Source organism: Saccoglossus kowalevskii, chromosome 4 (assembly GCF_978046115.1).
Source record: "Saccoglossus kowalevskii chromosome 4, keSacKowa6.1, whole genome shotgun sequence".
Classification (NCBI taxonomy): Eukaryota; Metazoa; Hemichordata; class Enteropneusta; family Harrimaniidae; genus Saccoglossus; species Saccoglossus kowalevskii.
In genome coordinates this window covers 32,811,548-32,829,762 of record NC_140644.1, presented here as the reverse complement: position 1 = coordinate 32,829,762, position 18,215 = coordinate 32,811,548, and the positions used below count along the sequence as shown (strand labels likewise).

Sequence of the window (18,215 nt, the reverse complement as noted above, 5' to 3'; positions counted from 1 at the left end):
ATGACTTCGTGACAAGCTGTGCGACTGTGGTCGTTAATGAATATTATTAAATGATTCAAATGTCATCAAAGAACCAAATGCAATTTTGCCGTGTAGAGCACAATAAAAAAACAATCTTCGAGTTATATGAAACGCGGAATTAGAGTCAGTGAAATCCTCTCATTGCCAACGGAAATTACAATATGGAGACTGTGAAGATCATAAGTCATAGAAAATAAAATCATACAAAACTGATTTGAAAACTGACATTCACAAATTTTGAGAAATGCATGTAAATACATTTTTAAGAATATTGTGGAGATTATACAGATTCTGAAAGTAAAAAAAATAGAATAAAAATACTTCATTCAAATTCAATGACAACATCCTGTACATTACAATATGCCATGTTAACCTGCTGAAAAACCACCATCCAAAGCATCCACCCATCGATCAGTAAATGTGTGCCGTACGTACAGACGCATTACAACTAATGGACATATTCTATAAATCAAGAGTAATCAGTCTGAACTGAGATACATCGACAAAAACAACACATGTAGATAAATATATTCCAATCACTAAACCAAGCGTACAATGCAATAGCGTCTAGCAGAATTGGCAGAGCGATTTATATTGAATTTGGTTGAATTAGATGACATTGTAATCAGTACATTAAAATTATTACGTATAATGTCAAATAGAAAACATAAACCGTACACCATATTCGTTGCAATACAAACAACTTGTCGCATACGACTTATGTACCACTTCCGTGTCACTGAGAATGTTCTAGAACCGTACAGTGTCTGGGTGGAATGTTCTAGATTTTTTTAGAAACTGGTTGAATAGGTAATAGAACACTGTAGGAGGCAATAGAAGGTAATGGAACATTCTAGAGATTTCTAGTAAGTTCCAGACTCATTATGTATGCTGATGTAATGGTCTATTTATAGACAGTGGGGGTATATAGGGGAGTTGTTCAGTTCAGATCGGAGATCTCGTTGAATTGTATTGGAGTTTACGTATCTAGTTATTGGAGTAGTGTAGTTTTACCGCGTTATTGCACTTGATGTTTGCAGAGTATAATAATACCAGTACCAGTTGAAACATCATCTGTTGGCTCCGTGTTCGTATGTTATCATCGCCGCCAGGGAAGTCTTTATGTTACTGTTGCCATTTTGGTATTTGAACCATTACACCTGTACTATACTAATTACGGTAATATTACGTTGCGTGTGACACAATTATTATACGATTCAATCAGGAAATTGACCAAATTTAAGTTTCAACCCAATCTTTTGAGAGATATAAAGTTCAACGAGGATTTCATCCTGTACAAGGTTTTCGCGTGTTTCTACATGTACAAGAATACACTTTGGGTGTGGCGGTCTATAGGGCTTCGAATAATTGATGACACAATAACTTTGTTTCGAATGATATCACACTACATATTTATCATTAAATGTATAATAATGTTGTAAAACTTGAAATGAAAAAATTCGAAAATGTAGAAAATGTAAAAACATCAGCTGGCTGATCACAAGAACGTATGTCGTTTGATTGTCACATTATATAACCCACAGTGTGAATGGTGCATTATATCACTAACAGTTTTATTTTCCACCTTGACGTTTCTGATTACCACCATGATGTTGACAACACATGTTGTTGCCGAGACTGGAATATTGAAGGCTGCCTAAGTGTTAAAATCGTATATTACAGATTGACAATTTCATCGTGGAACTGGGTGTTTTAAACTCACCCATACTGTATTGCAAAACACTGAATACATGTAAATACCAGGGTAAATCTATCCTTGGTTTATCCTGGTACAACACAGGCTGTCGTAGTAGTTAGTATCTTGTACGTTCTTGGTTGCAGTAATATCATTTGGAAGAAAATAATGTGGGTTCTGTATAGTCGAATGGCTGGTAATGCCCATTGGAAAGTCATTCAAATTCTTCTGTACAACCTGAGTATAGGTGGGTGAGAACCCTCGTATTCCGCAATGCTGTGCCTGTGTATGCATGTAATGCCTGTAGTAAGCCTATAATGTCTGTAAATTATTTGCGTAGATTCATACATCTGTATTGTTTGGGTATAATGTCTGATTTTTATCCTGGAATACTTTAATGATGTACTTTTTTTTTGCTAGTTTGATTTGTCCTGATTGACATATTTCCTCTGTTCATCAGAAAAAAACAAATTGTTATAATGCTCATAAAACCATCGCTCACAGAATCCTGTTGTCACGATGGAAAGTGAGTTAAGATCACACGGAATCATTTATGACCAGCGTGGCCTACCTAATAGCTGTCCTAAACGGGTCCCTCATCAGTTGACAAAAGAAAACAAATAACTGAGTATGTAACTGGCTATAATTCTTCTAACCAAATAGTCAAAACAGGTTCCCTGGAGTTATGGTCTATGTCATTATTATGGTCAATGTCATTATTATAGTCAATGTCATTTTCAGTGGATTTACATCATGCGTGCGGTAATATCGAGTAAATTAGTTATAGCGAATATCCCCTGTCTGGATTTGAATGTAATATGCCACGCTGAAGGTAACAGAAACGACAAGGAATATATGTAGTATTTTTTTGTAAATTCAATTGATGAACAGTATAGCGGTTCATGTTGAAAATAATGCCTGTACTAACACTATGATAAAGACTTTAAAATAGTATAATTCGTTCGTTTCTATTCAAACAAAATACATTATTTTTAAAGTAAAATACCACCTTACATATTTTGTAATTTTATTCAGCTTCTTGTGGAATCTGGTGTACTCTTGTGGAATCTAGTGTATTCTTGTGGAATCTGGTGTATTCTTGTGGAATCTGGTGTATTATTGTGTAATCTTGTGTATTCTTGTGGAAAACAAATGTCGAAAAGTTGAAAATGTCGAAAACGGAAGGTCTTGATCGTAGTGTCAATACGAATATGCTAATGGCTGTGTATAACCTTTATATTCAAGATTCAATCCGATCGTACATGTTATCGTTTAACTCGAATGAAAAATGTCTTAACTATTTTCTAATTATGCTTCACCAAGTATTCCACGGTGTGTTGTTTGAATAGCTCGTTCACGTTGCGTTAGCGATACAGGAATTTAATTACATGTACTCCTATAGAGAAAAACATTCACTGTAATAAAGAAATGACACTACAACATAACGACTAGATATTTCCTGGGAATCCTGTACCGTACATGATATGAGGACAGGGCAAAATAACCTGTCATAGAAAATAATTCCACAGATCATGATTAAAGCAGCTATAGATAATTAAGTTTTGTAAGTATTTTCGGTGGAATTTAATTGGCAGACGGTAGGTAAAAACGAATTTAATTGGCTGACGGTAGGTACGACAAAGCTGCACGTACTATTGGATTACTTTTGTTAAGTATATTGAACATCTCCCGCTGTTATTTCAGTGATGTGACGGGAGACAGGCGTGAAGTAACTTTCTGATCGATGTTTATTGTACTGTGGTTTCTTCTTTTTGCTTATGCGACGACAACATTTGAACTCCGGGTATTTGAGCCCAGCAACGGCTTTCATCGGTATTATTATTATTATTATTATTATTAATCCTTTATTTCAGGCCAAAAAAGTCCCATATTAAATACATAACAAACACGAACACTAATAAATACAACGTCTAAGATTAGTCCAAAAGTTGGATAAGAAAAAACTGTCAGAGTTAAAGCATTATCGCTCGTAAGTAGACGCTGACTGAAGTTATATAATGCCTTGCGCTGAAGAGATTCAAAGTTGAAAATATTTCTACTCACGCAATTACCACTGGCGCTGCTAGCCCGTTTAAGGCTAAAGATCAATCTTATAGCGTTATTATAAGCCACTCGCACAGTATTCACAATTTGTGTACGATAATCACACCAAACATTCAGACAATATATACTGTATAAATACGTTCTAAATAACAAACACTTAACGTACTCTGAACTTTTTATAAATTTTCGTAAAATAAAATTTGCCCTAGCATAAATACACCGCAATTGTCGCTTCATATCAGCTTCATCCTTGCCATCTGATGACACCATATAACCCAAGTACTTTTTCACTGAGACGAAAACCAGAGGTTTACCATACAAGTACACGCTTGGGACCCTTGTTTGTCCCCACGTTTTTGGAAAAAAATGACATGCATTCTGTCTTAGTATTGTGGAAAAGAATGTCAAACTCCTCACCATAACACTCGCAGATCTCAACGAGCTTTTTCAATGATTTGACAGAAGGTGAAACTAACAAAATATCATCAGCATAAAAAAGATGATTCATTATTTTACCAGCTAAATGACATCCAACACCCGCTTGTTGCAGCCTAGTACTGAGATCATCAATATAAATTGAAAATAACGTCGGCGAAAGAATGCTTCCTTGTCGAACTCCATTGGTCACTCTAAAGGACGCAGATATTTCTGAAGCCCATCGGATACAAAAAGTTTGACCTCGATACCAATGCAATAGACAACGCACAATGAATACAGGCATTCCCCTATCAAGTAATTTTTTGAATAACTTCCAATGGTTTACCCTGTCAAACGCTTTTGTTGCGTCCATAAAACAAGCAAAAACGGGCGAGTTGTGACTTTTATAGAAGTCGACAATTTCCTTCACTACGAAGATACACATTTCTGTTGAATGCTTGCGTTTAAACCCAATGATACCGCTCTATCTCAAGTCGCAATTTACTTAGGCTCCTCTAAAACCCAAAGCTTGGTACTGTTCATGAAGACTGTAATAAATAGTGCTTCCGGGTTCTTTCTTCCTGAGATCCCTTTGTTCATTAGCATCATTTCTGAAGCGTTTGATCTTTTGCCTTCCCTGGTTTTTAATTTAACTATTTTGACATTTTGTTGATCATCTGAAGTCCTTGTCACGTACTATGGATTACGAAAATTGGTCAATTCATCTTTGATAATTCGTCATCGTATCGGGTACATATTCAGTTCAATTCTTTTGACATCCTCCGAGAAAGCATTCTGCCAGGGGATATATTCAGTAGTATTTGGCATCGTGGACTATATTGAACAGGTTACATAGTAGTCTGCCATTTCTGCCAGGTCAGGATAGAAGACACAGCAGCCTGACACAATTTAGCCACTTTACTAGACCAATTTTACCTAGTCATTGTACGTGCGAATTCACTACAAATCTTTTTAGATAAATTTCGTTGTATTTTAACGGGGGCGCATCTGCTGACAGAGACAAGGCGCATTTGCCGAATTGTGAGTTCGAATCTCATATTACATGTCTACATGTCTATATGTGCCTGTAATTTCAGTTACTTCCACTCAGGTGTTCTTCACTGCTGATGAACAGAATTGTCCTCTAGGGAGATCGTAACTGATGCATATAATAGGCTTTATTTGTTTGCATAATTATATTCTGCATGTTGTTTGTGACGTCAGAAGTATGAATTGCCCATATGCATTGTAAATGAGCATTCATGACGTTTATACGTTTGCGTAGGGGACAGAAATTTCGTTTGCAATCTCGATTCTAGGAAGTGTATATTGTCATATTTGTCAAAAATAACGGACATATATATTTTTGTTTGTAATCATATTGGCTATTTAGATGAAATACGAAAATCATTTACGTGATTCAAATCTACTTGATTCTAATTTCGTCGTTGCCACATCGGACGTTAATGTTTAACTGTTTTATTCATGTGCGGATTTTAAACCGTTACGCTTAAGGTAGAGATGCAGTTTACTTGACAGGTATTTTAATTAGTTAATTAGGAAACCAAGATCACCTCCCTTGTCCACAAAACTATATTTTTTCGGAAAGCTTATTGTATGAATTTTAAAATTGTGTAAGTATTTTTTTATGGAAACTGTAGTTTGAAATATGCACAAAAATGTGCTTTTTTGGTCAAAATTGATATTAAAAAATTAGCTTCTAAACCATGCTTCTGTTTTCTGTCAAAATTTGGTTACGGGTACATCTGTTTACTATGAAGAAATTGCCGTCTTGAAAACTGTCTACCAGTTGTCAATTTTCCAGGGCAGCAGCTCAAATTTCACTACTTCAAGTTTATGCATAAATTAACACCTATGCTAGTTGTCTGTACGATTGTTGTAACACTGTTCAACCAAAAACAATGCCCCGACGGCGTTTTGAAGATACACACATTGTCAATCATTTGTAAAAATGTCAAAACAAAAGGTCAAAGCGTCTGGGAGCTATAAGTTATGGGATGTGGACTGAAAAGAAGCTGAGATAATTGCTAATTTGCATAACCATTCACTCAGTAAGAAGTTTGCTCATGCTCATAATTATAATGGCTGTAACAGTTCCAAATTTAAATGTATTATCGTTTTGTAAAAAGTTAAATATAGTGCATAATATGAAGATCCCGTCATTACTTTTTTCACCATGTTTCTTTTTTATTATTTATGTACATACAGCCTTGCTAAATCTTGCTAAGCATTCAAAAGAGAGAATGTTTGCACCTGTTATCTATATTTTAAAATCGTCATTTGAGTATGTTTCACTATTTAAAATTCTACAAAATATAGCTAAGACCGTTTGGATAGTAAAAAGCAAAAAAAAATATTCCACTCCCAAGTGCCCGCGAACCTGCATCTCTACCTTAACTGTACGTCACTTTTGAAGCGACTTTGCATTAGGTCACATATTTTGTAAACCCCTGTTGTATATCTTACACTGAATTTTGTATAGAACAAACCTTGTACCTTGTCTACGACTGTACATCTTTAGCCAAGGTGTAACGTTTGGAGTTGACAAGTTGATACCGTTCTTCCTTCGCTATTGAAGAAGTAACAGGTAAAGCAACTCCAGAGTGGCAATATAAATCGTTATTTTTAATTCGGACACATTCAATTTAGTAGAGATCTGATAGATCGACAATTTTGAGAATTAATGTGATTGAAAACTTCAAAATGTATGAATGGATTCTCGTGAAACTTTCAACATGAGTTACTCTCGACCAAGCAATTTCATTCGTTATCATACAAACAGCAATTACGGGAATGAATTTCATTAGCAGATCAACAAATATTACACGTTACTTGACTAATTAGGTGTTGGGAGATCTGGTTGTCATGGGAACAACATTTTATTTTGAGAATGATTCTTCATTTTTAATTCAAATATTCATGGATGATTTATCAAGACATTTGAGACTGGTTTACCCCCTAACTACGGGAATTCTGCTTCAAATTCTGTTGATAATGTGCACTATACTGTCCCCGGGTTAAAAGCTTCAAGCCAGTTGTGCGTCTAACTCAGTGACCGTTTGGTAGATTCATTGATACTCCCTTCAAATCAGTCCGTCTAACTCAGTGACCGTTTGTTAGATACACTGGTACTCCCTTCAAATTAGTCCGTCTAACTCAGTGAGCGTTTGGTAGACACACTGGTACTCCCTTCAAATTAGTCCGTCTAACTCAGTGAGCGTTTGGTAGATACACTGGTACTCCCTTCAAACCAGTCCGTCTAACTCAGTGAGCGTTTGGTAGATACACTGGTACTCCCTTCAAATCAGTCCGTCTAACTCAGTGAGCGTTTGGTAGACACACTGGTACTCCCTTCAAATTAGTCCGTCTAACTCAGTGAGCGTTTGGTAGATACACTGGTACTCCCTTCAAATTAGTCCGTCTAACTCAGTGAGCGTTTGGTAGACACACTGGTACTCCCTTCAAATTAGTCCGTCTAACTCAGTGAGCGTTTGGTAGACACACTGGTACTTCCTTCAAATTAGTCCGTCTAACTCAGTGAGCGTTTGGTAGATACACTGGTACTCCCTTCAAATTAGTCCGTCTAACTCAGTGAGCGTTTGGTAGACACACTGGTACTTCCTTCAAATTATTCGACAAATTAGAAATGTGTAAATTGGTACTGGCAAGTCATATGCTGCGTTGAAGTTGGAGAAAGTCTTTAATGTTGCTATTCCAATGGCATTCGGATCAACATGTGATCAAAGTGACAAAATTTTATTTAATATTCCTTGAGTGAACATCCATTCACAACTCTCTGAGTTATGAATAGAAAGTCCAGCTCAGATTTGCTACTTTCATGACAACAGAGTCTGGATGTGACAAAAATTAAATCATTCTTGTGTAGCAAAATGTAAACTGTTATTATGTGTGTGGAAGACAAGACGTAAACTGTTTTTTTAGAACCCATCAATAATTTGTTGAACTATAGGTAGAAAGTCATTCCTCGTAATTATTGTATCTATGGCAACATAATCTAGTATTCGATTGGTCTTTGGTGTTAGTTTTGATTTATCAACAAATATGTGTTGTATAGGCAAAACTACCAAATTGGAGGTATATTTACATATCAAGTATCAAAGCAATTGGGTGAGCCAAGAAAATAATAACCATGTTTTCCATCAAGGCCAAGCATTTTCATCAACATATCATAGTGTTAAGTCAACATGCTTAATCACCCTGTAGTGTAGTGTAGTGTAATGTAGTGTAGTGTAGTGTAGTGTAGTGTAGTGTAGTGTAGTGTAAGTGTAGTGTAAGTGTAGTGTAGTGTAGTGCAATAATGAACTATTTGTTGGGTTCTATGTTTTTCTCGGCCACGATAATATCGACACAAATTAACTATCTGTTGGGTTCTATTGTTTGCTTGGCCGCGGTAATATCGACAATACCTTGTGTAATTTAATTCCGTATTTTCAGCATCTACTGATAGGGAAACTGTTACTCATGGGCGTTCGTGTCGCGTGTCGTAACAAGAAACACGGTTGTACATAAAGCTTTGAATCGATTCAGAAATATAAGGTCACTAATCTATCTTAATAGGAACAAAAAACAAGGTCAAGTTATTAGTCCACTATTAGTGAGAAGCAAATATAAGGGAAAATCGAAATTGTTAAACGCGGTCACTACTTATTATTAAAGGTTAGGACCGTCACCGTCGAATATAACCCATGATGATTAGTTTAACTATTCATTGTCAACAGTGTTAATTCCGTAGAATTTGAAGATGCTTGATCTTTTAAACATTATTTACAGTTCTTACGAAGTGGGAAAATGGGATTACGGTATTACTATGACAGAGTTGGGCATATTTATCGCATTTAAAACGCTTTCTCTTGAGAAATAAATAAATGTTATTGGCACACGTGGGTCATACACTAAACGTGGGTCTTTTTCGGCATGATTGGGTCAGTCATAGTCCCCATACACAACAAAGGAAGTGGAGAAGATGAAAAAAAAAATCTAGGGTATATCAATCAATTACTAAAATCTGTTCATTGTGGACAGCGTTGTTAAAAATACTTTTATTAGTTGTCAGTTGTCTCTTAACACTGTGTTTACATGGACTTTGTAAACGCTTTTGATCGGATTGATCACCATCTGTTATTTATAAAATAGTAAATTTGTGCTGAAAGGAAAACTTTTCAAGTCATGCGTCGTAACACCAGATGGGTTAAATGAGTATATAAAATATGCAGGTAATATGCAGGTAACATTAAACAGAATCCATCCACTAATTTTCTCATTATTTATTAATAATTTAGGTTCTAATTTACAAGATAGATTATCAGAACTTTATGTTGGTATGTTCAAATTGTTCTACCCATTGTTTTCTGACTATTTGGCTATGTGCAACAATGACGTAGTCGGGTCCGAAGTACAGTCTACTTTTCCGACGCTATATTAGAATTTGTTAAATATGGGCTTCATATTTTTGAAAAAGAACCAGGAGCGTATAAATGTTTTACATATAAAATAATGATTTAAACTGTTTTGAATCTAAAATAATTTCAGATATATGTTGAAAACATTGTTTGAGCTTCAATTGAAACACAAAAGAGGAAGAGTGTCATTTTGTTCTTAAATGCCCATTATATAACCAATTAAGACGAACATATACATCACTCCTACAGAACATATGAGAAGTGCCCACCTCAACACATTGATTACTCTTGCTACGCATTCCAGAAACGAAACGGTACATATGTGAAAAAAGTTTATGTGATAGTTTTCATGTTTATTGATTTATTTTTGATATCCCCTAAAACAATTGTTATTTGTTGTCATGGTTGTGTACTTTTGGATCGGTGGCCTAAAGTGTGAAAAATAATTACACTTTAATAAAAACAGCAATTATTTCATATAAACTAGTAAAACATACGGTAATACATATTTTGCATTACCAAATATAAAGAGGAACTGTCGTTCTTAAATATATAATGCTGACATGTTTCAAGCTGATGTTAATAAATTAAGCATGAAATATAATTTATCCATGTGAAAAATTGTATGTAAAACAATTTATTTTCCAAAAAAATAAAAGCAATCAATGTTTTAAAAAAATATACAACTTATTTTGCGGTCGTACAATTTGTTGGCCATTCCGCGTATACAAACATTTTCTTTTTATCTTTTCCAAATTTCTACGCATCACAACTATAATATTGAATTACTCAGAGCTACATTCAATATTCGTGGTTATACAACTACTTCTTTCTTTCTTCTATTTTTCTATCTAATAATGTGTTGTACTAATATTGTTCATTATTTGAAACATTACACATAATAATCAAACTGTACTTAGTAATGGTACATTGTACAAATCCTTGTCAATTTTCATTGTTGGTTATATTGTTTTGTTCCCACTAGGTTTCATATGCAGGTTCAGCCCCGTCGCTGTCCAACCGAGTGAAGTATCCTTATTACTTTCGCACCTTGCCCGCAATGGACGGTTTCAATGCAGCTATATTAGCTTTTATTAAAACGTTCAACTGGTACCGTATAGGAATAATTTATGAACCAGCGGAACCATACACATCAGTGAGTAAATCGGCTTAGTCGTGCTAGCTTTATTTGAATTCATACATGATCTATTGCATCTTATAAATTATTAATTTACATACACTACACGTGGACAGTTGGTAATTATTGTCACGGGCCTAGGGAAACCACCAGTTGACATGAGGGCAAACAATAACTCATATTGTATTTAATAATGTTATTGCGTCTTGTGCATTATTGTGCACATCTCTGTCATTGCCCGTTATCATACAATGGATGGTGCGTTGTTTCTTATTGCCTAACTAATATTAAACAATAGTGTTTCGTTTTCCAGTTAAATGATTGAATTAATATTGTTATCTTTGAATCATGTAGACTATACACGATTTATTGCTAAGAGTTTCCCATGCGAATATTACAATTGCATGCATAGAGTCGATACCAGATGACCCCGCACAACGGATTATTCATTTGAAGGTAAGCTCGTGTCAGTCTATATTATACATGATTCCAATAAATGTGGTCAAGGCCGTCAAATATATATCGATGTAGGATGTCAAACTGAACCGGAAATTCATGTCTTGTATACTGAAATATCAGATTTGTAAAGCGCTTGAACATTTCGAATGTAAAATTTGTTTGGTCAGTTTGGTCACGGATACATGAATGTTAAATATACGCAATAATAAAACATTTGTATTTTTTCAGAATAAAGACGCCAGGATAATAATTGGCATTTTCAGTCCGGAAATGGGAGCAAATATATTCTGTGAGGTACGGTTATCAATGCAGTAAGATTGAAATAAACGTTCGTTATTTCAAATAATGTACTTACATTGATTGTATCAAATTATGTGTATTGTTGTATGGTCCTTCCACATTACCGGCATTCATTGTGATAACTACTTTGTAAATTAAGTTGCCTGCTTTTTATAGCTTTTAATATGTCACTTTACTTTGCAATGGTATGATGACAGGATATATACTGTTAAATAAATGAGGAACACGATAGTGTGAATGCCATCAACTCATAATATGTTTTACTCCAAAATGAAATATGTATTAGATGCGTAGTGCATTACTGTCGTAGTCAATTATACGTTTTTGACATAAAAAACACTCTCGAAATATACATTTTCCATATCAGGGAGCACTATCCTTAGTGTAACTAAGGCAACCGTTGTAATTACAATCGTCAAGTGAGACGTGAAGTGAGCCCATACCCAAATCGGATTTAAGTAAGCTTGTGGTGAAAATTGCTTAAAGAAACATGTCGATGTCGTGCTTGCTTTTTCAACGACTTCACCGCTAAAGATTTTCCGTTGTACTGTCACAAAGCAAACCAAGCTTCTACAATGTCACCCTGGCATATTACAAGTATTTCAATGATTGCGTTTCCAAACATAGGTAGAGTTCTTTATATATGTGAAGTAATGATGTTTTCAATGGCATGAAAGTCTAGGAAGCTTTTCAGAAATATTCTGCAGAATTTGGCAAATAGCAACAATTCCAGCTTCAATCCCACGTGGGCGGACACGGGAATAATTCTAAATAACAAAACAATTCACGTAATACTATACTCATGCACAAATGCACACAACACCAAGAAAATTGTAAGATATCACAACCGTTAATAATGCTTCACAAAGGAGTCACAGGAGTCTAATTCACTTATCCTGAACACTTCAAATTGTTGTTATACCAATCTTTTACAAATGATTGCCAATATAAGTATCCTACTAACATCTCTTTGAATGTAGTAGCATGTAAATTTCAATTATAATGTCAGATATAGGATAACGTGCGGTGTACGTCTGGAATACAATTTCCATTTCAAAATAGAATCCATAATCGTTCAGCATGGTAATTCTAAGAACAGTCTCGACATAACTATCACGCTTGATAATCAACCGCTATCAATTAAATATTTACTCATATTTCTTCACGGCATCACTCCAAACGAATCTTGAAAACGTGTTCGGTATAACTTAGTATCGTGCCGCTATCTTTACTGTTACACTTTGTATGATAACTTACTAATAATAACATTTACAGGGACTCTCATTCAGTCGAATAAATTCACAGTTGGATATCATTGCTCCATACTACTTAAAATATGGTTGTCACGTAGCAGTCACTGTCTTATCCGCACGATTTCAGCTCGAGCAATATGATTCTCCGCCTATCTTCACTTTTGCCTACCGCGTTGCAGTCTCTTTTTGGTGTATTTTGAATAAACAACTGGTGCTTTCTATTCCCTGTAATATTGTATACGTTTTTACCAACGACGTAGCGTCTACTGTTCCAAATACTTTGCTTACATAGGCCAGTGATATAATAAAGGCGATGGAAAGAACGAATTTTCCATCACCCTTACATTCTTATTCTAGTAAAAGTGTAAGTGGCGAGATAATCGGTCATGAAATCAATTAAACACATTATCATAGTAAACGACATTTGTAAACTTGTGTGATACCCTATATATAAAATAGAATTTTTTTTTAATATAAATAAACGTAATGTTAAATTATTCATGTGCAAACAACATCATGTCGACCAGATAGGTTAAGCGTTTTGCATGACAGAGGAATTCGGAAAGGTCAAACATTTTATCTATGAAGCACTGTAACGGCTGTGTGGTAAATTACTTTTCGTTTGAATTATAAATTTTACCCAGAATACAGATTAGATTTAATGGAAAACATGCTGATGTAACATGTGTTGAAATCCTAATTGGGGCAATTTAGAAAAGGCATAGATGTGACACTTTGAATATTGACATTTATGGAAAATCAAAGACCGTTATATAATACTCATTTCGGATTAAAATATTGCAAAATATTTGATCTCGGGAAACTAGAACAGTCGACCAAATTGTCACATATCATAATTAAAAGGTAGAGTTAATATGCAAAAGGGTTATTCCGAATATGTCAACCAATCATTACGCAAACTACATATCTAGTCATTTACTGTGTTTACAGGCTTACAAACATGGAATATATGGGCCAAAGTATGTGTGGATTATACTTGGAATATTTGGACCTGAATGGTGGATTCGAGATGCAGATTTATTGGACTGCACAACAGATGAAATGAATGCCGCAGTAAGGGGATATTTCGCTATATCATGGGCCACGTGGAGTTTGGATACTGGACCTACAATTTCTGGAAAGGTATACTAACTACTCGATAACACATCTACATTGAATAGAAGAGAGACCACTCATTGAAAATTAAAAATAACCTTTGAAGAACAATACTCAGTTACCTAATTGTTCATGTTTTAATCTGTCTGAAGATGACTGTAGGTGTGTTTAGATCTGTCTGAGGATGACTGTAAGCGTGGGTTGATCTGTCTGTGGATGACTGTGGGTGCTGGTTGATCTGTCCGATGAGCACTGTGGGTGTGGGTTGATCTGCCTGAGGATGACAGTAGGTGTCGGCTGATCTGTCTGAAGATCACTGTGTGTGTATGCAGATATTCTGAGGACGACTGGGTGTGTGTTGATCTGTCCGATGAGCGCTGTGGGTGTGGGTTGATCTGCCTGAGGATTACAGTAGGTGTCGGCTGATCTGTCTAAGGATCGTTGTGTGTATGAATATATTCTGAGGACGGCTGTGGATGTGATGTGGTGTGTTGATCTGTCTGGGGAGGACTGTAAGCGTAGTTTGATCTGTCTGAGGATCGCCGTGGGTATGGGATAGTCTGTCTGAGGATGACAGTAGGTGTCGGCTGATCTGTCTGAGGATCACTGTGTGTGTATGTAGATATTCTGAGGACGACTGGGTGTGTGTTGATCTGTCCGATGAGCGCTGTGGGTGTGGGTTGATCTGCCTGAGGATTACAGTAGGTGTCGGCTGATCTGTCTAAGGATCATTGTGTGTATGAATATATTCTGAGGACGACTGTTGGTGTGGTGTGTTGATCTGTCTGGGGAGGACTGTAAGCGTAGTTTGATGTGTCTGAAGATCACCGTGGGTATGGGATGGTCTGTCTGAGGATGACAGTAGGTGTCAGCTGATCTGTCTGAGGATCACTGTGTGTGTGTGTGTAGATATTTTAAGGACGACTGTGGGTGTGGATTGATCTGTCTGGGGATGACTGTGAGCGTAGTTTGTTCTGTCTGGAGATCACCGTAGGTGTGTGTTGATCTGTCTGACGATGACAGTAGGTGTGGGCTGGCCTTCTCTGGATGACTGTGAGTGTGGGTTGATCAGCCTGAGGATCACTGCAGGTGTCTGTTTATCTGTCCGAGGATGACTGTACTCGTAGGTTGATCTGTCTGAAGACGACTGTAGGTTTGGGTGATATGTGTGAGTATGATTGTGTGTGTGTGTGTGCCATGTTGTATCTTTGACTTTGCTATGCATTTCTTGTACTTTTATTCATAGAGTTAGGATTACATAATCAAGTGCCATGACCATGACCTTATTAACTAATCACATTATGTTGTCATGAGCCGATCATGTGTTTCTCAATAAAAAGGGCATTTCATCGCTAACCTACAACCTGATACGTAATTAAGTTTACTTTGTAGTAAAGAGCTACAAAATGCCAATCTGTATAAAAACAACGGAAGGTGTGTGTCGATCTGTCTGAGGATGACTGTATGTGTGTGTCGATCTGTCTGAAGACGACTGCTGGTGTGCGTTAATCTGTCTCAAGTTCAATGTAGCTGAGGATTGATCTGCCTGTTGATGACTATGGGTTTGGATTGATCTGTCTAAGGATCACTGTGGGTCTGAATATGACTGTATGTGTATGTTGATTTGTCTTAATATGACTGTATGTGTGTGTTGATTTGTCTTAATATGATTGTATGTGTATGTTGATTTGTCTTAATATGACTGTATGTGTATGTTGATTTGTCTTAATATGACTGTATGTGTGTGTTGATTTGTCTTAATATGACTGTATGTGTGTGTTGATTTGTCTTAATATGACTGTAATTGTGTGTTGATTTGTCTTAATATGACTGTATGTGTGTGTTGATTTGTCTTAATATGACTGTAATTGTGTGTTGATTTGTCTTAATATGACTGTATGTGTATGTTGATTTGTCTTAATATGACTGTAAGTGTGTGTTGATTTGTCTTAATATGACTGTATGTGTATGTTGATTTGTCTTAATATGACTGTATGTGTATGTTGATTTGTCTTAATATGACTGTAAGTGTGTGTTGATTTGTCTTAATATGACTGTAAGTGTGTGTTGATTTGTCTTAATATGACTGTATGTGTGTGTTGATTTGTCTTAATATGACTGTATGTGTATGTTGATTTGTCTTAATATGACTGTAATTGTGTGTTGATTTGTCTTAATATGACTGTATGTGTGTGTTGATTTGACTTAATATGACTGTATGTGTGTGTTGATTTGTCTTAATATGACTGTAAGTGTGTGTTGATTTGTCCATCTATGTGAAGGTGCATTGAAGGCAAAAAGTTTTAATTCTACATTTTACAAAAACTAGCAAAATGTGAATTTCCCACCATGCTCTATCTGATTATGCAAAATATAGTGGGCAACTATTGCAGGTAAACGTAAACCATTTTGTAGATTGTGGATTAATATAGATAAACTTGAAAATTAATGTGAACCAATGCAATATATATGACAAAACCCGATGTTTATGTCGCATGGAAAATAATCATTTATAGACACATGCAATATGTGATTGTAGATCTGCAAAAGGTATACACGTTCAGTAAGGTACAATTAGTGATTCCTAGAGTGACTGTATGTGTGTGTTGATTTGTCTTAATATGACTGTATGTGTGTGTTGATTTGTCTTAATATGACTGTAAGTGTGTGTTGATTTGTCTTAATATGACTGTATGCGTGTGTTGATTTGTCTTAATATGACTGTATGTGTATGTTGATTTGTCTTAATATGACTGTAAGTGTGTGTTGATTTGTCTTAATATGACTGTATGTGTATGTTGATTTGTCTTAATATGACTGTATGTGTGTGTTGATTTGTCTTAATATGACTGTATGTGTGTGTTGATTTGTCTTAATATGACTGTATGTGTATGTTGATTTGTCTTAATATGACTGTATGTGTGTGTTGATTTGTCTTAATATGACTGTAAGTGTGTGTTGATTTGTCTTAATATGACTGTATGTGTGTGTGTTGATTTGTCTTAATATAACTGTATGTGTATGTTGATTTGTCTTAATATGACTGTAAGTGTGTGTTGATTTGTCTTAATATGACTGTAAGTGTGTGTTGATTTGTCTTAATATGACTGTATGTGTATGTTGATTTGTCTTAATATGACTGTAAGTGTGTGTTGATTTGTCTTAATATGACTGTAAGTGTGTGTTGATTTGTCTTAATATGACTGTATGTGTGTGTTGATTTGTCTTAATATGACTGTATGTGTGTGTTGATTTGTCTTAATATGACTGTATGTGTATGTTGATTTGCCTTAATATGACTGTATGTGTGTGTTGATTTGTCTTAATATGACTGTAAGTGTATATTGATTTGTCTTAATATGACTGTAAGTGTGTGTTGATTTGTCTTAATATAACTGTATGTGTGTGTTGATTTGTCCTAATATGACTGTATGTGTATGTTGATTTGTCTTAATATGACTGTATGTGTGTGTTGATTTGTCTTAATATGACTGTATGTGTGTGTTGATTTGTCTTAATATGACTGTATGTGTATGTTGATTTGTCTTAATATGACTATAAGTGTGTGTTGATTTGTCTTAATATGACTGTATGTGTATGTTGATTTGTCTTAATATGACTGTATGTGTATGTTGATTTGTCTTAATATGACTGTAAGTGTGTGTTGATTTGTCTTAATATGACTGTAAGTGTGTGTTGATTTGTCTTAATATGACTGTATGTGTGTGTTGATTTGTCTTAATATGACTGTATGTGTATGTTGATTTGTCTTAATATGACTGTAAGTGTGTGTTGATTTGTCTTAATATGACTGTATGTGTGTGTTGATTTGTCTTAATATGACTGTATGTGTATGTTGATTTGTCTTAATATGACTGTAAGTGTGTGTTGATTTGTCTTAATATGACTGTATGTGTGTGTTGATTTGTCTTAATATGACTGTATGTGTGTGTTGATTTGTCTTAATATGGCTGTAAGTGTGTGTTGATTTGTCCATCTATGTGAAGGTGCATTGAAGGCAAAAAGTTTTAATTCTACATTTTACAAAACTAGCAAAATGTGAATTTCCCACCATGCTCTATCTGATTATGCAAAATATAGTGGGCAACTATTGCAGGTAAACGTAAACCATTTTGTAGATTGTGGATTAATATAGATAAACTTGAAAATTAATGTGAACCAATGCAATATATATGACAAAACCCGATGTTTATGTCGCATGGAAAATAATCATTTATAGACACATGCAATATGTGATTGTAGATCTGCAAAAGGTATACACGTTCAGTAAGGTACAATTAGTGATTCCT

General features: G+C 35.2%; 1 protein-coding gene across 1 annotated transcript in view; it reads left to right on the top strand.

The window, feature by feature from the left end:
• The window catches only part of LOC102807039 (gamma-aminobutyric acid type B receptor subunit 2-like), a 45,281-nt gene that overhangs the window by 15,892 nt on the left and 11,174 nt on the right, over positions 1–18,215 (top strand). The window contains exons 3-6 of the mRNA XM_085498161.1: positions 10,625–10,795; positions 11,132–11,233; positions 11,465–11,530; positions 13,741–13,932. Of these exons, the coding sequence (XP_085354287.1) occupies positions 10,625–10,795; positions 11,132–11,233; positions 11,465–11,530; positions 13,741–13,932 (531 nt within the window). The remainder of the gene's footprint in view (positions 1–10,624; positions 10,796–11,131; positions 11,234–11,464; positions 11,531–13,740; positions 13,933–18,215) is intronic.